Source organism: Rhinolophus ferrumequinum, chromosome 21 (genome assembly GCF_004115265.2).
Source record: "Rhinolophus ferrumequinum isolate MPI-CBG mRhiFer1 chromosome 21, mRhiFer1_v1.p, whole genome shotgun sequence".
In the NCBI taxonomy this organism is placed as follows: domain Eukaryota; kingdom Metazoa; phylum Chordata; class Mammalia; order Chiroptera; family Rhinolophidae; genus Rhinolophus; species Rhinolophus ferrumequinum.
This window is the reverse complement of record NC_046304.1, coordinates 38,414,186-38,434,371: the sequence shown is the minus strand read 5'-3', so window position 1 is coordinate 38,434,371 and position 20,186 is coordinate 38,414,186. Positions and strand designations below refer to the sequence as shown.

The 20,186-nt window shown below is 47.5% G+C and overlaps 2 protein-coding genes and 1 long non-coding RNA gene across 5 annotated transcripts; 1 reads left to right on the top strand and 2 right to left on the bottom strand.

The window, feature by feature from the left end:
- Positions 1-188: 188 nt before the first annotated feature.
- Positions 189-4,785, bottom strand: VPS25 (vacuolar protein sorting 25 homolog). The gene is made up of 6 exons (XM_033091841.1): positions 4,638-4,785; positions 4,253-4,398; positions 3,491-3,544; positions 3,040-3,128; positions 2,193-2,268; positions 189-827 (listed from the first exon to the last, which is right to left on the bottom strand). The coding sequence occupies exons 1-6, from the start codon at positions 4,766-4,768 to the stop codon at positions 715-717; spliced, it is 609 nt and encodes a 202-aa protein (XP_032947732.1). The 5' UTR covers positions 4,769-4,785; the 3' UTR covers positions 189-714.
- Positions 4,786-9,264: 4,479 nt separating this feature from the next.
- Positions 9,265-11,363, bottom strand: RAMP2 (receptor activity modifying protein 2). Of its 3 annotated transcripts, none has more exons than XM_033089078.1 (4): positions 11,214-11,363; positions 10,414-10,479; positions 9,833-9,944; positions 9,265-9,715 (listed from the first exon to the last, which is right to left on the bottom strand). In XM_033089078.1, exons 2-4 carry the CDS (start codon positions 10,424-10,426, stop codon positions 9,460-9,462), a joined length of 381 nt encoding a protein of 126 aa, XP_032944969.1. In that variant the 5' UTR covers positions 10,427-10,479; positions 11,214-11,363; the 3' UTR covers positions 9,265-9,459. The 3 variants fall into 3 exon arrangements, with proteins under 3 accessions (XP_032944969.1, XP_032944968.1, XP_032944970.1); XM_033089077.1 differs by lacking the exon at positions 11,214-11,363 and adding an exon at positions 10,864-11,085; XM_033089079.1 differs by lacking the exon at positions 11,214-11,363 and adding an exon at positions 10,750-10,862.
- Positions 11,233-14,868, top strand: LOC117012697 (uncharacterized). Its single transcript, XR_004421221.1, has 3 exons — positions 11,233-11,354; positions 14,273-14,367; positions 14,818-14,868. It is a non-coding gene; the product is annotated as an uncharacterized LOC117012697 (long non-coding RNA).
- Positions 14,869-20,186: the final 5,318 nt, after the last annotated feature.

The following is a 20,186-nucleotide window of genomic DNA, read 5'->3' as shown; positions in this document are numbered from 1 at the left end:
ACTCCCCCACAGAGGCCACCCGGCAGATGTAAAACCACAGGCTCACTGGAGCCCGCCAGCACTGGAGGACCTTTTCATTTACAAAGGCCATAGGCCTTCTCTCCCCTCTCCTAAGCGAGGATTCACTCGGGGGTAACACTTCACAGCCCTCCCATGCCCATTCCAGTAGTAACGTCAGAGGCAGGCAGTGGGATTGAGTTTTTTAATATCATAAATCAGTGTCCGGCCCCGCCTCTCACTGCCAGGCCCTTTCCTGGGCCTCCTATCTTCATATTGCCTGGAAGGCTGCCTGCAGCCAGGGCTTCCACCATCCCCTAGGAAGGATCCAGCACCAGCCTGAGAGGGGAGGCAACAGCAGCTAAGTGGGTGGGAGAGGTAAGAGACAGAAGCTTGTGCAGGCGTGTGTGTGTGCGTGTGTGTGTATACTTACATATGTGAACACATGTGAACTGTCAGGTTTACAGACCCTAGCTCAGGGACAACCTAGGACCAGAGAGGAGGTAGGGCAAGGAGAAATACATCTTTTCTCCTTGGCACCTCAGCCTCCCCTATCCCAGGGACAGACACATGGGGTAAGTAGGAAACCCATCCCTGGGCTGGAGCCCTTTTGAGTCTGGTGGAGTCACAGACCCAGTCTATAGGGACACTGGGTCTGTCTCCTTCTGAAAGCCCTGGAAGGATAGGAGGTAAGAAGTACAGGGAGACAGATCTCTGCTAGAAGAACTTGACACCTCGGCCATCGCTGATAGTGATGATTTCCGCCTTGTGCTCCTGCTGTAGGGCCTGCAGAGCCCGCAGTAGGGTCGCCTCATCCAGCCCATGGAACTCTGGACAGGGAGACATGGGTAGTCAGGGACACTCAGCTACTTGGGGTTCAAGGACTCTGAGAGCAGTCCAGCTGGAAGCTGAGACCTTATGAAATCAGGATATCCGTGTGCCATCCATACCGCTGCAGCTGCCACCCACCCTTCCTGGGTACTCCTTAGGAGTAAGGGGTGGAAGAAAGACTTAGCATAAGTGTTCCCGCTTATTTCACCCTTCTTCGTTCTTCTGTCAGACTTAACCCCCACATGCCACCCTCCCATTAGTGTCTGATGCACAAGAGTGAAACCATTTGCTTGCTAGACACAAAGAGGGGGCCTTAACCATCAAGCCTAGGGAGGTCAAGGCCTTGTCACTGGAGGCTGCACATCTGGACCCATCAGGAGGACCTGTCCTAACACAGAAGTATAGCCATACCTCTGGCAGGAGAGGTCCAGCATAGATATCTGCCCTTTCCTAGTCAAAAGGAACAAAGCTGGGAGCCAAGGGCCAGCTGAGTATCTGGAGATATGGCACGATACAGCAGGGAGATGTTAAGAGGCAGGAGGCAAGTCCTAACAGGCTTGTATACCTCACCCCTTGCAGGGCCCAGCTCTTGAGTCAGGCAGCTTACTTTCTAAGGAAGCCTCCAGCTTTGCCCAGCCTGAGTGGTGGGCTGGGCAAGGCTGCAGCACTGAAGTCATAGGTGATGGTGGGAGTAGCAAGCAGAGGCCTGCAGGGCAGGGGGGAAGAGCCAAAAGCTATAAACTCTGTTGGGGGAACCAGGGTCTGGCAGAAAAGGGAGGCACCCCTTTTTCGCCAGCCAAGATTGGAACTTTTGGTGATCCCGGGGATCAGAATATCAAGTCAGAAATAAAACAGCTAAGAGAGTATTTACACTATGTAAAAACAAAAAAGTATACAAATCCTTGCCTGGCCATAAAACAAAGTATTTCAAACGGTTGGGAGTGCTGGCCCAATCCCTTCAGCTAACGCCCACAAATCTTGAGCCCTCTATAAGAATACAGGGTGAAAGAAAGCCTGAGTCAGCAAGGAATGAGATTTCAGGCTTAATCTCCTGCTCTGGTTCTTCATTCGGCATCTACACCAGTAATTAACTTTTCAGGGGTCACAGATGCCCTTGAAAATCTGAAAATATGTACTCTACCCCTAAAAAAACCACATACACACCCCCACAAATAAAAGTTGGGATTTTTTTTTTTTTGTATGTGAATTCAGGTGCTTTACGGAAATACTGGATATGGGTTAAGAAACCCTTGTTTTATGTTGTATTTGGAAATCAGAGGCAGAGAAATGGAAAGTCTGAATGCCAATTAAGCAAGGAAAGAGGATTCAGATGACAGATTCAGGGGGAAAGGGGCAGGCATTACCCTCATCCTCTGTGTCTTCACCATTGGTCAGTTCATACAGGGTGAACACGGAGTTGTTCTGGCCACTCCTGGAAACCTATGGACACAGAACACGGGGATTGAATAAGGACTAGGAATCTCCTGGGAGAAGGTAAACTCACCAGCTCCCCCTCTCTGACCCAGGAATGGTACCTATTCCCAAACCAGGGCTCAGTCACCTCTGCAGAGGAACAGCTAAAACCCACAAACCCTACAGGTACTATATTTATGTGTGTAAACACACATTCGGAACCACTAAACCACAGGCCTCCACATGTCTGAGGAGTGACCTCTCGTTCTGGTTGTTTTCCTATTCAAGAATGGGTGGTATGTGTTTGTTATATTTGGGTTGTTGATGCTTCTTCCCCTCCTCTCTCTTGGGAATGTTTAGAGCTGGTGGTAGCTGGGAATTTGGGGGACAGAGTTTGTCCCCACACCCTCACTGGTTTAGAAAGTCACATTCATATTGTGGACAGCCCCATAAGGGTGCAGTGGGGGGAGGGGCCCCGTGTTTTGTTTTTTTTCCCTTCCTTTCCCCATTTATCTTCTGTGGCCAGAGGCTCCAGCCAACAATAGTACTCGTGGTTCCCAGTAGTGCATTCTCCAAACATGGCCTCAAGTAGCCTCTGGCCTCCAACAGGCAAAGAAAGGGAAGTTCTGTGCAGCCAGGGAAATTGAGTCACTGAAAGAATCTTGCCTGGAAGACCTACACTACTTATTTTTGCTCCCTCCCACTTTGCTCAGTCTGGGTCTGGGAACACCAGGTATCTGCTGAGCAGATACATTTCTCCTTTGCCATGCATGGATCTTTGCAGCAGAATAGTCTCACCCACTGATAGATGAGTTTCCCCCATTCTTCTGGCCTCCGCCACATGATCAGGAAGCTAGACTTGTTCTTATCCAACCACTCGAGGTTCCCTGCAAAATAGATACTTATGAAAGCATCATGCTCTAAGAAGGGACAAAGAGGCAAAACCAAGTAGAACAGAGTGGAAGAGACTCAGCTTTCAGAAAGAGAAATTCAAAATTTGTTTTACTATCAGCAAGGCACCCATTCTCCTACATCTCTTCAGGTCTTAGAGCACAGATGGAGAGATTTCAACTTTGTATACCAATGAGGGAAAAGGACACAGGGAATTGGGCTCTCTCCTGTACAGAGCACTCTGGGCTCTAAGCCAGGGGAGAGAAAAAAAGTTGTTAAAAGAAAAGACTTGTGTTAATCTGCCCTCAGGAAAACCCAACTAGGCAGAAAAATAAGGAATCTGGGGAACTGAACCCACCTTTCTTCCTCAGTTCCTCTAATACAATCTGGATTGATTCCACAGGGAGCTTCCCTGGTTTAAGGTTAAGGGAATGGCATTAATGAAATGAATTGGGTGGGATAAAAATTTTCAGAGCCCGTCTCATGCTAAGAACCACTTGCCCCCTTCCTCTCCCTACCACACACACATATATGTGCAATGCCCCAACAGGGGAACTGGCATTTCCTGGTAACTGGGGGGAAGAAGTTAAAAAGAAACTATTCCAATGTTTAAAAAGTGGTTTACAAAATAAAAGCACTACCATTTTCACTCTCTATCCTCTCTCCTTCCTTTAGCCTTTCTGCACAGATATTTTAGGTATGAATCAGGCAGCAAAAACAAATGACCCTTACTTCCTGGGAGGAGGAGAGTAGGTGGAGAAAATTACTAAAGGTAGTACCGAGTTTGAGCCTCACAAAGACAAGGACAGGTGATTCAAAATATCTAATGGGTTCAGGTTGAAAACGTTGGGATTTGGTTTCAGGGCAGTTTTTAAGACCTGCATGACACCTGGGTACCCATCACTGCCCAGGACAAGAGGGTTTGGTGCAGCATGTGGGCTGGGGGCAGGGGAAGGGTGGTAAAATGGATGCTAACTACACATACTTGGTCTTTCTCAAGGCCAGTTCGGGTGGGAACCTGACTACTGTGGGTGAAAAGGGGTGGGGTGTGAAGTCTGGGCATGTGGAAAAGTGTGGAAGTGCATGTGTGTGGGCTGTGGAAGAGCCTGAGGGAGGATACGCTGTAGCTTCACGTTGTTGAAGAGCGGGCTCTCCTGAGCTTCCATCACCGTCATGCTGGACTGTTTATGCAGGCGACAGAAGGACAGGACCAGCGAGCACCAGGCGGCCAGCTGCTTCTGCCGAGTGTCCACGTTCGGCTGTAACCTGCCGAGTGAAGGGGGTGGGTTGCAGAATTAGAGGGAGTGGGTTGCAGAATTAGAGGGAGTGACAGGGTGAGAAGCAGCACTTGCCGGAGGCGCGTTTGGGGGAGCAAGTGAGGGGCGGCTGAGAGTGGTGGCGACCAGGTCCTTTCTCCCCCTCCCCATGTGAAGGATCAGGGCTGAGCCCGGGGTCCGAGGGTGGGGAGAAAGGCACAGCGGGGCTTCTCGGGGTCTGAGCCTCACGTAAAGAAGGGCGGGAAGCGATACTGCCACGGCCACTCGAAACTCGTCGCCATCGTAGTAGCCCAGGAAACCCGGAACCTCCAGGCAAAGGACTTCCGGTCTCCTTTTCGGCACGTCCGGGCAGAAAGCATAGCAGAAACGTTCCGGACCCTTCTCGGGAGAGGGGTGACCTAATGGGAGTGATCTGCCATCCTCTTCAGCTAGTCCCTTGCCATTACCCTAAAAATCTTCACCGTTTAGAGCACAAAGCGCCCTAAGAGGTCTTCTGATTCAATCCCAGAGAAGGGCCGTGACTTTCCCAAAGCGCCACAGTTTGTTAGTAGAACTACAGGTGGAATCCCAGGTCTGCAGACCCCAGCCTAGGCTTGTGTCCACTGTGCTAAGCTTTTAAAAATATAACATTTCTGTCAATTGCCGTTTAAATTAAAACGCCTCACAACTCCCCAGTTTCCTCAATTCCTATGCCCTTTGACTCCACCATTCCTCAGTTTCCTGCAGCACCTGTAGGAGCACATTTGTAGCTTTTGTTGCTGGAAACCTCTGCTTCCGTGATTCGGAGTTGCCATATTTGACCACAACCCTCTATCTCTCACCTCTCTCATTTCCTCACCTTTCTAGTCTCAAGTCCCAGACCCCTTTTGGTCTGTATGACTCCTTACCCAGCCTAGACTATTCAATTCTGTCCCCATTGCTGATCCACCATCTGGTTAGTTCCCAAACCAGGGTTGTTGCTCCCTGCCCACCCCCCTTCTTTTTCATTCCTTGGCAGGGGAGTATTACTGGGAGAGGAAAACAAATCACCAGAACATGCTGACTGAGCCCCAGATTCCCTGACTAACCTCACTGCTGGGCTCTCAGTGCAGCCCAGTGACCCTTTGCCTTTTATTGACTCCCTGTCACATCCCTCAAGGTAACTCTTCAATTGTAATAACTATGTATGGTGTCAGGTGGGTACTAGATCTATCGGAGTGATAGATGGGGGCGGGGGGGGGCAGAGTAAAAAAAGGTGAAAGGATTAAGAAATACAAATTGGTAGTTAAAAAATAGTCAGGATGTGAAGTACAGGGAATATAATCAATAATATGGTAATAACTATGTATAGTGTCAGGTGGGTACTAGTCAGGGGAATCACTTCCTAAATTATATAAATGTCTAACCACTATGCTGTACACCTGAAGCTAATATAAAATAATATTGAGTGTCAAATCTAACTGAAAAATTAAAAAGGGGGGGAGATAAAGAAGAATAAGAGCTTCAAATTTCCAAATATAAAACAAATAAGTTTTGGGGATGCAATATACAACATAGAAATATAGTCAATAATATTGGGATAGCGTGGTACAGTGTCAGATGGTTGCTGGACTTACCATGGTGATCACTTCTTTAGCAGAGAGAATATAATCAATAATGTGGTAGTAACTCTGTATAGTGCCAGGTGGGTACTGTGAAGTAACTATGATGTACATCTGAAACAAATATAATATTGTATGTTAGCTATATTTTAATTAAAAAGTCTCGAAACAATTTAAAAAGGTAACTCCAAACTTTTCTACACTCATTCCCCATCCCTCCCCCCCGCAGAATGCCCTTTCCTTCTATTTTATGCGGTTGAGGCGATGCACGTAAACCTCTTACTCTATGAACCCTCCATTTGTCACCACACTTGATTCATCCCTCAAAAATTCCTCTCCACTTTTACTCCTTCCCTTTGAACTCAAAGGAATAAGTGTAACTCTTCCTTTACAAGGCCAACCCTTTGGCATATCTTCTTGCCTCTCCTTTCCAACTTCTCCAGGACTTCTCTGTGTATCATCTTTCCTCTTTCCCTTTCCCCTGCCTTCTCTCCCCTAGTCTACAAACATGCTGAGGTCATTCCTATTTGAATATATGTAGTTTCCTTAACTTTGCCACTCTCTCAATTTCCTGCCTGATCTCTAACATCTCCCCCACCCAAGTCCATCCTTCACTGTGCACAGTTTCTGGTCCACAGAAGTGCCCAACAAATATTTGTTGAATGAATGAATGAGCCATTCAATTCATAATGTTCCCTCGGAGGGTGCCATCTCCTTTGCTCCCATGACACTGCTTTATCCTTGTTCTTCTACCGTCTCTCTGATCTTTCTCTTTGTCTCCTTTTTTCCTCATTCTTTAAATGTGGGTGTTTCCTAAGAACATAACCTCAGCCATCTTCTTTTCAATATATCTTCTCTCTTAGAACTCACATCCTTCTCATGGCTTCACAGGGCATGTCTGTGCACAATATTCCTAAACCTATATTTCTAGCTCCATCTCCTTTCCACCACCACCACCAGCATTCCTATTTCTAACTCTCTGTGGAAAATAGCAGCTTGTTCCGTTGTTACCTCATATTGTATATCCTTTTCTTCAGGCCAGCTCCTCCTGCTACTGGCCCTTTTCTATTATTACTTCCGTCATTGTCCTAGTAACTCAAGTTCAAAGCCTGAGTCATCTCTAACCTCTCCTCTCTGTCACCTCCTTCATATCCAAATCCTGCTGATTCCCTCCCTTTTTAAATCATGTCTCCTTTTTAATTATTTTTCATTTCTGTATTCACCACTCTTTTGGTCCATGTCCTCATTTTCTCAAGCCTGGATTATTGCAATAATTTCTTAATTTATCCCCCTTTCTACTCTCTCCCCTAGGCAAATGTACTCCATCTGAAGCCTATTCATATACCAACTCCACAACTACCCTCCTGTGTTCTTATTTTCTGTGATCATACTTCAGCTAGATGTGACCCCCTCCTTCCTTTGCACTCAGATGACTTTTGGTTTCTATCCCTTGCATGACTCTCATCACATACTTCATTGTTTTTGTTTATTTGTACATGTCAGCTCCCCTACTAGAAAGCCATTGAGAGCAGAAATCAAGTCTTATCCAATTTATCTTTCCAATACAATGTACCATGAACAGTGTCTTATAACAGCATGCCTTTGATGTATGTTAGTAAAATGCATGAAGAAAAATACGGACCAAGAAAAGAATAGATATATCCTTGGAGAAGACCTGGAAACAGCAAAGATTTATCTCAGGTGAAAACTCAAAATGTCCTAGGAAACAAGTGTGTCTCTAGAGAAACAGATATGTCCTAAGAAGAGGTGAAGTGTGTCTCAGAGAGTGGATACGTTCCAGGAAGCATACAGGTACATGTCTATGGAATAGACAGACATGTCTAGGAAATGGACATGCATCTACTCAGGGAAGCAGATATTTCAACAAAGAGGGAAGGAAAGTTCCTGAAGAGGCTTCAGGTGCCACAAGGAATAAACAGGTATCTTTATGGAGAACAAAATTATTCTCTAGATGCTTTTGATGACCTGGCAGGTTTGTCCCAGGGAGAACTGGAGGTGATTTCCTGGTGAGAACAGGGCCTCAGTGTCCAGGGGACATACAGGAGTGTCCCTATACCAAAATGGTGAGTCACAGAGACTAGGTAGGTCCCAAGAAAGTGGTGTGGACAAAAAAAAAAAAAAATCATAAAGTCCTAGCTAGGCAGGTTATGGTGGATAGTCACACCCCAGGCATGTAACTTTTTAGTAAGAGGTTTATCTTTGCCCTAAACAAGCCCTGTCAAATGTTTCTGTGCATCTAGGTTAATACACCTTTGAAATGCCTATTTTCAGACCCCACCTTCTAAGATGTAACCACCCTCAAGAGAGCAAATAATCTTAACTATCCTGTAATCCAACGCCCGCTTGCTTTCTTCCACCTTCATGTGATCTTTCTTACTTTCCCTCTTTAATTTCAAATGTATAAAAGAAACTACAAAACTGTTTTTCTCTGGAGCATGAGACCTTGCTCCCCGGCATATGTTATCAGTTTGGGCTCAAATAAACTCATAAAAGTTCTCTACAGGTTTGAACGTTTCTTACGTCGACAGTGGGAAAGTGTCTTAAGGGAGCATAAGTATGACTTGGGAATCTGATAGAAGGGTCCAGTTAAGAACTAGTGGTTGCTATGGAGATGACAGGTCTCTGACCTCAGGGTCCAATCTCCTGGGTTTTCAGCTTCTTCCACCACTCAGCAATCTTCTAGTTTTTGGCTTTAGTGGACACCAGGGGGCAGTATGCGGCCAGGCTGTAGACCACACCCCCAAGGTCCAGGACAATGTAGGATGAGGGCCAGGGACTTAGGGGGAGAGTCCTGTGGTGAACCTAGTAGAGAGAGGAGCCCCCACTGCCTTTGCCCCAATCCTGAGATGGACTCCAGCTGGTCAGATGAGGGTTCCTATTCCCAGTCCCTGGAAGTAAACAGGTATGGAGAAGGGGAAAATTCAGGGTACCCGGGTGTCCCCCTTCCTTGCAGGAGTCACAGCAGAAAGTCCTCCCTCACCCCTCCCCCCACACCTCCCCAGCTGCTCTCCTGACCGGAAGGGAGTCTCTTCCTGCATGTTTCCTGGAGCTGGATTTGGATAGGGGCAGGAAAGGCCCTGCCGTGGGAGGAAGGAGCAGAGGAGTGTGGTCTTCAGTTGGGGTGTGGGGGTCAGGTAAGTGAACAAAACAGTAGGGCTATCCAGATTCTCCAACTCTGCTGCCCAGAGCTGAGGGTCTGTGGGAATGGCAGAAACTGTGGAAAGACACAGGCCCCACTGGGATGGGGAGGAGGGCAGCGTAACAAAAAAAAAATCTTTTATTTTGAAGATTACAGAACTTGTGCCATGACCCCACCCAGTTTCCATTTCCACCAATGTAAGGATCTGCGGTGGGGGTGGGAGTGAGAGAAGGAGGTAGGGAGAGGAGGAGAGAGACCTAGTGGTGGCAGGGGAAAGAAGTAAGATGGCTGCTGAGAAACTCATGCCACCCTAGGTCTGGGCTTCACCGTCTTTACTCCTCCACACTACAAGGGTGACGAGGAACGGGATGAGGCAGATGGGGGCTATGATCAAGGCCAGAAGCACATCCTCTGGGGGATCTGAGAAGGTGGGCTGCACCAGGGAGCAGTTGGCAAAGTGGAGCTGGTGAGTCTCAATGATGATCCTTTCCGCCCAGGGGTTGGGGAAGCCCAGGCCATAGTCGTCTGCTTTCCTTTCCAAACAATATTGCAGGAAGCTATAATGCCTGGGGGCACAAGAAGACTAGAGTGAGGGAGGGGTTGGGCCCAGAGAAAGGAGTGCCCCACATTCACTCAAGGCCCACCCACAAGGAGCAGGCCCCACCCTTGTCCCAAGTCCTTACCTGCTAATTATGGCCCAGTCACACCAGTCTTTTTCGATAGAGTCCATATAACCCTTATATTCTTGCCAGCAAATTTGGACATGGTTTTTGTAGACCTCTTCCACCATTTGTCCTGTGGGCACAGATGCTACCCATTGACCACACCCTGCCAGTCCCTCCAAGCCCTCTGGTCCAGGTACTTCCATGAAAGAACTGCTGTCCCTTGTCTTCAAACATGGGAACTGCCTGGAGAGCTTCAGAAAGCTTCCCAATCAAGACACTTCTGGCTGAGGCACGAGTCCCGGTTCAGGAGAATTTTAATGTCTCCCACTTGCACAGCACTTCCCAGCCTGACAAGAGTTTCCACATACACTTTTTCTGGGGCCTTCTAACCCACCTGTGAGGTGGGCCAGCTCAGAGCTAGCTGGGGGCTTTGAGGGATGAGAGGGAGAAAGATGCAAAGAACCCCAAGAGAGAATAGAGGGGAGTTTAGTGAGGCGTCAGTTGGGGTTGAGGCCTGCCTTGTGGGAAAGGGACCCTCCCCCACTGACTTGCCTCTCCTCTTGCCGCAGGCCACCCTCCCACAGCTGCTGGATACTCACCATTTAACTTCATACTGTCTGGGGTGGTAAGAAGCTGAGCCAGGGACTCCTGGGGCTTCAGGACAGCTGTGGGCAGAAATGAGAGAAGAGGTGGGATGGCTGGGATCTGGGCAGGGGAGCCTGGAGGATGGGTGTGGGTTGGGACCTGAGCCCCTTGGAAGTCAGATCTACTCTTAGAAGAGAAGGAGGAATGATCCACCCACGGGGTGCCTCAGTGCCTGGAAGAGAGGGGCTGGTACCAGCTCTTTCTCACTCACACTAAGACCGCAACCCCCTCCCTCCTCGCCAACCCCGGCGTCCCAGCTTTCCCCAAGTGGGAAGCAGCTGCGCCCTCACGGAGGTGGGAGAGCGTCTGAAGGAGAGCGCTGTCCGCAGCCACAGTGTAGGGCCCGTTCCGGCCTTGGCGGTCCAGCCCCCCTCCCCTCCAGGGCCTCCGGGCGCTGCGCTCACCGCCCAGCAGGAGGAGGAGGCGAAGCGCTGTGGGTCGCCCAGTGCGGGTCGCCCCGATCCGCGGGCCGCCAACGGCGCTGTGTACCCGGAGCGAGGCCATCGCGCCGCGAGCAGGCGAGGAGGGGCGGCGGCGCTGCGCCGGGCCCGGGCGGGGGCGCCTATATCCCCGGCCCCAGCCGCAGGAAACCGCGCCGCTTCCTCGCAGGGGCTGGGACAGCGGCGGCCACGTGGGGGGCGGGGGCGACGCCCGGGGCCGGCGGGCTGGAGGGGGAGTAGCAGCCCCACCCGACCCTGGCGCCCGCCGCTCCCTCCGCCTTGCGGGCGATGGCCCACCCTTTCTTCCAGCTCACCCTGCGGGGCTGGACAGCTCCCCTCGTAACCCCAGAACCGGGATCCATTTCCTGGGCTCGGCAGCGTGGCGCCCAGGACTGGCCCGGGTCTCCGAGCATCTGCTCCCGGGATTCTAGTCGCCTCTTCTCTTTCGTCGGGAGGTGGGCAGGGTTGGAGTTAGGGTGGGGAGCGAGCTGCTGTTCAGGATTTGGAGAAGAGGGAGGGGTCTGGAAGCTCAGAGGGCCTCGGAATGAGAGTGTCTAAGGCAGGAGGTTAGGGCTGTCCTGGGCCGTGGGGGCCTGGAGCTGGGCTCAGAGTTCCCTTTCCCTGGGAACACTCACTGATGTCAGCCCGCCAGCCAAAACCAGGGAAGTAGAAGAGAGAGCAGCCCTCCAGAGTTGGTAGAAGGCCTGGGGGTAAGGGTAGAGAGAAAACCAGAGTCCCAATACTTTCCCTTGGAGGTACCTCCTGGGGCCTAAACCTACAAAACAGGATTGGGGGGAGGGGCAAAAGTAAGATGACTCCATTCCCAGATAGAAGGTGGCCACAACTCTTCAGGACCAAGGCTGTGAGAAGGGAGGTGTTTAGAACCTACAATGAGTTTAGAAGCTCTGTGTCGTAATTCCATTTTCCCACTGGAATGACCACCATTACCTTCACAAATTTTCAGTGTCCTCCCATGTAAAATAGGGACAACACCCTCCTGGGTAAACTGTGGTGAGGATGACATATGTAAAAGGGCATTGCAATCAGTAGATGCTAGTTTCCTTTCCTCTTTCCCTAAGGCCTTGCCTAAGGTCACACTGTTGGAAAGCAGCATGGCTGAGCCTGGGGCCCCAGGGGGCCCAGACTTCTGCCACACCACAGCTGTCTCTGTGTCCTGAGCCAGAGTTTCATTAGCCTGAAACAGTGGAGGAGCCCAGGAGCTGGCTTGGCCATGACATTCAACTCCAGACACAGCTGTCAGCACCAAACTTTCCTAAATTACTCCCAGACACTGACCCCTGGACTCAGCTGCTGCTGTTGTTGTCCAAGTTCACTGATCCCGGCCCACCACAAATTATCTTTCATGATCTCTCTTCAAAATCTTCATCTCAGGGTCTCAGGTTCTTAAATCGTGGCCACTGATAACCTGTTGTCCTCCTCCAAAGCTAGGGTCAAGAGGTTGCTTTAGCAAGGCATGCAGAGGAAGAAGGGAAGTGGCCCACTTGGCATGAACCCCAAAGCCCTCCTGGGGAGGGTCATCTTCTACAGTGTGCAGAAAAGAGCCAGGCAGCCTCAGAGCCACTTCAGGCCAGGGAAAAATCCTTTCCTTCCCTCCCACCTGTGATTGCTCTTTTCAAAAAGAAAACATGGTCCAGAAGGAGGTTTCTGGATAAGATGGGAGGAGGAAGCAAGGAGGGGCAGGAAGCAAAACCAGCCATTTCCATTGGGCTGGAACCAGAAGCACCTGAGCCCTCTGTGGGTTAAGACTGGGACAGGCGTCGAGATTAAAGATGACAAAAGCAAGTGTTGGATTTTAAATAGCGCAGTATAATATAATGGATACAAACAAGCAAACATTGGTTAGGATTCTGAAGTCAAGTTCTGCCTCTGTCTTGCCGTGTAAACTTGGGCAGGCCATTTCATGTCTTTGGAGCTCAACATTTTCATATACAAAATGACCTTAGAATCAAAAGGGAAAATATAAGTGACTTAGTAGAAAGTGTGATTTTTAGCCTAGAGTTGGGGTTAAGCTTGCATCAGGATGTGGAGACCTCCAAAGGAGGGCTCGTTATAGTCATTCCTGATGTGGAAGTCCTAACTCTCCCGTTGGAGAATCTGGGAATTTTATCTCCTCCTGATTTTCCTCTTCCCACTTTTTCTTACCATTTAGATGTTTTCATTGACCCTTGGGAACACCGTGGTAACTTGGGGATGGTTATGGGGGTCCTTTGGGGTTGAACGGGGACTGGAGACCCCATTTTCCTCTTCTAAGTTGCCATAGAAGATAGTCCCATGTTCTGCAGCAAAGGGACAGAGAAGAACTTCATTAGGGACAGGTTCTTTCATGGGAAGTCCCATTTTCCACCAGCAGGGCTTTTACCTTCCTTTTCTAAACCCACTTCTGCCTTACAATGTATTTTTTTTTTGCTATAAAACTATACTTTTTAATTGCAAGTAATACATAAGTATATATACTTGTTGCAAAATATTTAAACACAGAAAACTTTATAATCCCATTCCTTTCTCACTCACCTCCTCACATATTTTGGAATTAAAAATAAGCATAAATAGGATTTAATATCTGTGTTGTTCAGCAACGTTTTTAACTTGAATATCTTTCTATGATACCATATATAGATATGCCTCTTTCCTTTTTACCGTAGTATAGTATTGTTTTTAGTCTTTTATTCTTATATCCACTGGAGTTTGGTCTTTAAGTTCCCTACACACTCCCTTATTCCTCTGTTTCTGCCCCACTTCCACCTCTAATGTTTAGGAAGAGAGGGATGTGGTCCAGCTGAACACTGACCTGAGATTTCTGGCCCCAACCTAGACTTCTGGGTAGGGATCCTACTGCCATGTAAATTTTCCTTCTCATTACCTACTAAAGGCCATCCTGCCTGGAGCAGTGGGAGGGATGACTCAGTCCTTAGAAGTGCCATATCTAATCCTCAGCCTTCCCCCTACACACACACACACACACACACACACACACACACACACACACACACAAATGCAGGACAACTTAATGAGAAGTGAAAAGCACTGAGGGCCTTCTACACAATGAAATTACAAGCAGAGAATCCTAGACTTAGCATCTCTACAGTGTAGAGACATTCACACATGCTGGCCTATTCCCCAGCTGTCTGCAAAATAAAGAGCAGAGCACAGGAAAAGAAGTGGGAGAGTCAGGGTCAGGGAAGGCAGAAGTTCTAGCGGGGTGGGGCTGATCCTTTCAAGCTGGAGAGAGGAGACAGCCGTCTTCAGAGGGCAGGGAGGCAGTGAAGAGAACCAGGAGCGATGCAGCCAGGGAGCCAGCTGGCTAAGGAGGGGAAGAAAAGGGTAGGGACACAACTACTGCGTCTCTCCCCAGCCTCCTCATCTCCAGAATGATCTCTTACTTGGAATGAGGAGCATAACCACCTCTCAGAGGAAAAAATGGTTATTGGAGAAAACTTTGGCTCTCAGGTTGGTAAAAAGCATAGAAAATGGTTAAGTTATATTCCTCATCAACTACTGAGGACTTAATAGTAGCTACCATTTATTGAACAATTACTGCGTGCTGTACAGTGTGTTCTCTGACACATGTGCTGGGCATTTTGTACAAATTTCTTCAAAGCTTACCACCATAACATCAGAATTATCTTGTCCATATGTGAAATGGGAAAACAAGAGTGGTTTGCCCACGGCTCAGAGGTAGTAAGTGGCAGCACCAAGATTTGAACCCAGAGCTGCTTGATGCTAAACTTCATGTCTTAACTGTTATGTTTTGTCACCTCCCTCTCACTCCAAATCAGAATATTGATTCCTTATTGAGTCTTGAAAGGAAGGGAAGATAGAGTTTCTTCCAGAACCAGATTGACCCCTCTAGAAATAAGATCCTGCACACAACTTACTCCCCCTCTTTCCCTGACCCAGGCTGGACCATGACGTCACATGGTGGAGGCTGTTTTTGTGAAGAAAAAAAAAGAAAAAACCCAAGGCAGATTTACAAGAACAACTATCAGAAAGAGGACCTTGGCCAAGTGACCACAGCACACGCCCAGCAGTACTGAGAACACTGCTGGTCCCTCAGCACTTGAGGCTGACTCATGGTTGCTGTCAGGACCCAACGCCAGATGCCATGATTGCTTTCACCCTTCCTCCATTCCTGGACTGTCCTATGAAACCATCCCCAGGAACGCTTCTACCCCTTCCCAGCACTCTAGGAGGCTGGATGTTGTATAACATGGGGATGCCCTGAGGATGGCATGCAGTGTGCTCAATACTTCATACAAAATGTTTCATTTAAACTCCCAATTAAATTAGGTACCATAGCAACCCACTTTACAGATGAGGAAACTGAGGGTTCGAAAGGTTAAGTAAGGGGCAGCTGGGTGGCTCAGTTGGTTAGAGCGTAAGCTCTTAACAACAAGGTTGCTGGTTCGATTCCTGCATGGGATGGTGGGCTGTGCCCCCTGCTACTAAAGACTGAAAAACGGCAACTGGACTTGGAGCTGAGAGCTGTGTCCTCCACAACTAAATTGAAGGAGAATGACTTGGAGCTGATGGGCCCTGGAGAAACACATTGTTCCCCAATATTCCCCAATAAAAGAAAAGAAAAGAAAAGAAAAGAAAAGAAAAGAAAAGAAAAGAAAAGAAAAGAAAGAAAGGTTAAGTAACATATCCAAGGTCATGCAACTAATACTGATACCCAGGTCTTCTTGCTAAATCCTGGACACTTCACCTCTGCTCCACAATACCTGGCGGAAGTCCACCTGCTAGCTGACTTGCTAGACAGAGTCAAATAGGAAGGGATGAGGAAGCGTGTCCAGAGAGCAACCAGATAGGGCTCCTTATGGCACAGAGGGCCTTCCCCTCTCAGTACAACCCCTCTCCTGACTATGCCTGCTTCACCTACAGACAGTAGCTTTTCACATCCTTTCCCCCAAGACCTTAATGGGGGTTAATGCATTAAATGGACAATGAGAAAAACCCATGACACTATGAAATAAATCATTTTTCTAGATCATAACAAGGATCCAATATATGTTAAGCAAATATGACACTAATAATGTATGTGTTTTAACACGTGTAGTGTTTGTAATATGACCTTAAGTAGTACTATAAAAGGCCATGTTTTCCTCATCTGTAAAATGGGAACAATAATATCTATAAGTTATAAGAGTTAAAGCTCTTAGAGCAGTTCTTTACAGACTCAATGTAGATTGCTATTATTTCTATTGCCTTAGTTGTCAAGAGCATACACTTGGGAATCAAGCAGACTTGAGTTTGAATCCCAACACTATTACTTTTTTAGCTGTATGTAACCTGTGCAGTTACTTAACTCCTCTGAGCTTGTTTTCTTATCTGCAAAAATGGGGTTACTAGCATGTATCTCACTGAGCAGTAGAGATAATGCATGTAAAGCGTTTGTTTGATCCAATGACTGGCGCTAGCAAGCATGCGATCAATGGTAGTTACTATCATAATGTATAACACGTATAGTTACAACAATTATATTGCCAAGATATTCTAGGATCCTTCCAGTTTTAGAACTTTGTCCTTTACATTACTTAACACTGCTTTTATTGAAAAGAATACAGACTTCGTTATCAAACAGACCCAGCCTGGGTCTGAATTCCAGCTCTCCTATTTTCCAGCCATGTGGCCATGGCCAATGTCAATTTCCCTGAGTTTCAATGTCCTTCTCTGCAAAATGGGGATGACAATATCTATTTCTCAGACATCTTTCAAGGATTACATGAGATGATGTAGGTTCACATCCAGTCTAATGTCTAGTGATTATGTGAATGCTAAAGGCAACTTGTTAAATAAATAAATAAGTGTATTTATTTTTGTTCCTTTACATGCGGTGTCATGGATATAATCTGTAGCTGTATGTATTGTACTTTTCTTGCTCCAAAAGAGTCTCTGTAGCCTTGTACCCATCCTAGCCACAGTGGGGTTCAAAGGGCCATGGCATCAGAAGCATGGGACCCTGCTGATAAGCCAGGGAAGACAGAAGGGGAAGTCACAGAACCAAGAGGCACTCCCCTTTCCTGTCTGGCTAGGATTTGTTTGTCTTCCACACAGGCTGTTCCTGCTGATATGACGGTCTGTCGAGTGTCCAGCTTTGATTGGTATCTCCAGTACAGAGGAAGTAAGGAGCCCCCTGCCTTTCAGGAGCTATTTTCTTCTGGACTTGCGGAGTTGAGTCCCAAACACATTTATTTCTCTTTCTGGCACCACTGGTGAGAGCAGAAAGCCATGGAGAGGATCCAGAATCATGATGTCAGAGCTAGAAGACCTCAGAGAAAGGAAGAGGTCAAGTAGAGTGGTTCAGAGCGTGGGTTTGGGGGTCAGAATGACTGGGCTTAAATCCTGGCCACACCGTTTACCAGCTGGGTGATTTGGGGCCAGTTCTAGAATCCCTTTAAACCCTAGTTTCCTCAGCTGTAAAATGAGGATGAGAATATTATTGACTTCATATGACATGAGATGACCCATTTTAAAGCACTTACGCACACTGCCAGGCACATAATGAGTGGTCAGTATTTGAAGGCCATTATCATTTTTCTAGTTCTGCAGTTTTACAGTTGAGAAGCCTGATGGCCAGAAAGGAAGCACAGCTCATTAGCTGTCCAGCCAATCAGGGTTATTTCCCAGGCAGGGCCGTGCCAAAGGCGTGTCCCACTGTGGGATCAAGGCCCTACATTAACTGTGCCGAGAGAGCAAGAAATGGGCAGCACCGCCCTAGCTGTGGGGTTGGAGCTTTCAGAGTATGTACAAAGCAAGGCATAGCTCCCACCCCAGTGATCCCCAAAAAAGAAAGTCCCTTCCTACTGGAATTATTTATTTTGTAATTAACAAAGGCTAAGGAGGCCCTTTCTAATATTCTCGCTGGGAGGTTCGGAGTTTAAACTTATAACAGCCATGGACAAGGGTTTATTGTGGACCTGTTGTTACTTGCTGAATCGAATGCATTATTATGATCCCTGAGCCACTAGGGGTCAGGAGCTAAGTACCTGGGGGTGGAAAGCTGTGTTTTTGCGATCAGAGGACAAAATGTCCGGGAGTGGAGAGGCAAACATTGAGCCATGTATCCAGGCTCAGTAACGTCCAGGCCCCAACTTGCTTTGGAGCTGCCTTTACCTCTAAGTCTTCAGGGAGGGGTCTGGCACTTGAGCTGGCCCCACCAAGTCCTAAGCAGCAGCCCCAGTTTCTGGTGATCTTTATACAGGCTTTTAGGTTGTGCTTCGCTTTGTTTTGTTGTTTGTTTCCCCACAGCAGGGTGGCCTTCCTTGCTTCTGGGTGGGAACTGGGGGAGGGAGGATGGTTTGCTCCCATCTCCACAGCTGTGTTTACACTTCCCTGTCAGGGACTGTCTGGGGCCCCAACCTTTCCTCAGTCCTCTGCATCCCCTCAGAGAAATGCTATTTGATATCCCTGTGGGCTTTACATGGGAGGGGCAGAATGAGTCAAGGGGTCACCATCCAAAGGGGGCTGGAAGGAAGCGAGGAAGGTTGTCAGGGAGGAAGGAATAGTGCAGAAAGTTCTGTTTGAATTCTGGGAAGCATTATCTCCTTCCCTTTCTATCAGTGGCCTGAAGACCAGCGCGGGACAAAAGTACACTTAGAACTTGCCTGCCCCAGAAGGAACAGAACGCGTGACATGTCGTTTCTAATCACCGGGTAGAACAAAATCTTGCTTTGTGCTGGGAATGTGAACGCACAGAGCAGAACAGTCTTCCCTACGGGTTCATTAGCGCCAGTGGTCAGAGATACAACATGTTAAAGCCAATAAGATCATGCTAAAATACACACAAATTAAAAAGGATTTAAGAAAATGGTCAAATAAATAATACTTTTCTCCAGGGAGCAAGCTGAGCTGGTATTAATCAGTATACTAGTGTTGCCGGACTCTCTGCCAAGCCCAGGAGAATGGCTGCCAAGGCAAATCAGGCATCAGGTTTCAGAAATTAAACACATAATTTTATTTTTCCGCATTAGGGAACTTTCACAAAGAACCAGCTCTATTAGGCTACTCAGCACACTTTGTCCAGTTTCTTTCGGCCCCAAAGGCCTCCAATTTAAGAGCAAAATGACCAACTGGAAGCCAGGAGTGACAAAGTTATTCCTTTCTCCTATTAACTGCCTGGCGGGGTGGGGTGGGGCTGGAAGGAGTGGGGCAGAGGTAATGGTACTGTTTTTCAGAGGTCCAGTTGCTGACCACTTGCCAACAGTTTTTCTACGAATTTATAGGACAAAGACCTAAAGGGTTGGAAAAGAAAAAGTTGTAGAGGAACAGCTGGCCAAACAAAGATTGGCTGATAGTTTCGCATGGACCATGGTTAGCTAAGAAAGAGCCTGGTCTCAGAAAAACCATCTCATCACAATGAGGAAGAACCAGTTGACAGACAAAATTTCCCCAAGAACCCAATGCTTATTGGCAATGTGGAAGGTTGTTTTTATAATCTTCCAGTGAACAAGGATTAGTCCTATGCCAAGTTGTCGTGGTGGACATGAAAAAGATATACAGCATGGTAGTGAGTGCAAAGTGTCCTAGAGTTGAAGCACGGGAGACCCGGGAGGGCTGGAAGGCTTAATGAAGACGTGGAGCTTGAGCTGGGCTTCAGGGCTCTGATCTACAACTTTGACATAAGTTTCCTCACCTTCCTTCTTCTTTTCCACCTCAAAATATTTCTATAACCATATTTTCTTTTTTATTGCAACATTTCTTTGTATCTCTTCTCTTGTCACTTGGCATACTCTCCTAAAGCAATGTTGTCCACTGCCATGGTGTTAGTTACCATCACTATGTCAATGGTGCCCAGATTTCTCTCCAGTCTCAGTCCTGACATTCAGATCTTCTGAACATCTCTCCTTAGATATCGCGCGTTCTTTTTTTTCCCCAACAGTTATTTATGTGGTATAATGGTTCTCAAACTTGGTCACACAGTGGAATTATCTGAGATGCTCTTAGAACTGGTGAAGCCCAGGGCATTCTCCAGGCCAATTAATCAGGCCCTCTGGGAGTAGGAGGAAGGCATCAGTTATTAAAGCTCCTCAGGTTATTTTCAATGTGAGCCAATTTTGAGAAGCAGTGATCTAGAAGGCAGTTGGAGATAAATTTAAGGTAAAGCTTTGTATTTTAAGTTTTAATTTTTTAACTTTATAGTTTGAAATAATTTCAGATTTACAAAAGAGATGCAAATGGTAGAGAGTTCCTGTAGACAATTCATCCAACTTTCTTAAACGTTGAGGAAGTATAATTGCCAAAACCAGGAATTAAGATTGATAAAATAT

Coding starts and splice junctions, on each gene's coding strand:
- VPS25 (XM_033091841.1), bottom strand. CDS start 4,768: ATGCTTTCTGCCCGGACGTGCCGAAAAGGAGACCGGAAGTCCTTTGCC. Junction 3,129..3,490: donor AGAGGAACTGAGGAAGAAAG/GTGGGTTCAGTT, acceptor TCTATTTTGCAG/GGAACCTCGAGTGGTTGGAT. Junction 2,269..3,039: donor GGAAACTCATCTATCAGTGG/GTGAGACTATTC, acceptor CTGTGTCCATAG/GTTTCCAGGAGTGGCCAGAA.
- RAMP2 (XM_033089077.1), bottom strand. CDS start 10,963: ATGGCCTCGCTCCGGGTACACAGCGCCGTTGGCGGCCCGCGGATCGGG. Junction 9,945..10,413: donor AGACAGTATGAAGTTAAATG/GTGAGTATCCAG, acceptor CTGTGCCCACAG/GACAAATGGTGGAAGAGGTC. Junction 9,716..9,832: donor GACTGGGCCATAATTAGCAG/GTAAGGACTTGG, acceptor TTGTGCCCCCAG/GCATTATAGCTTCCTGCAAT.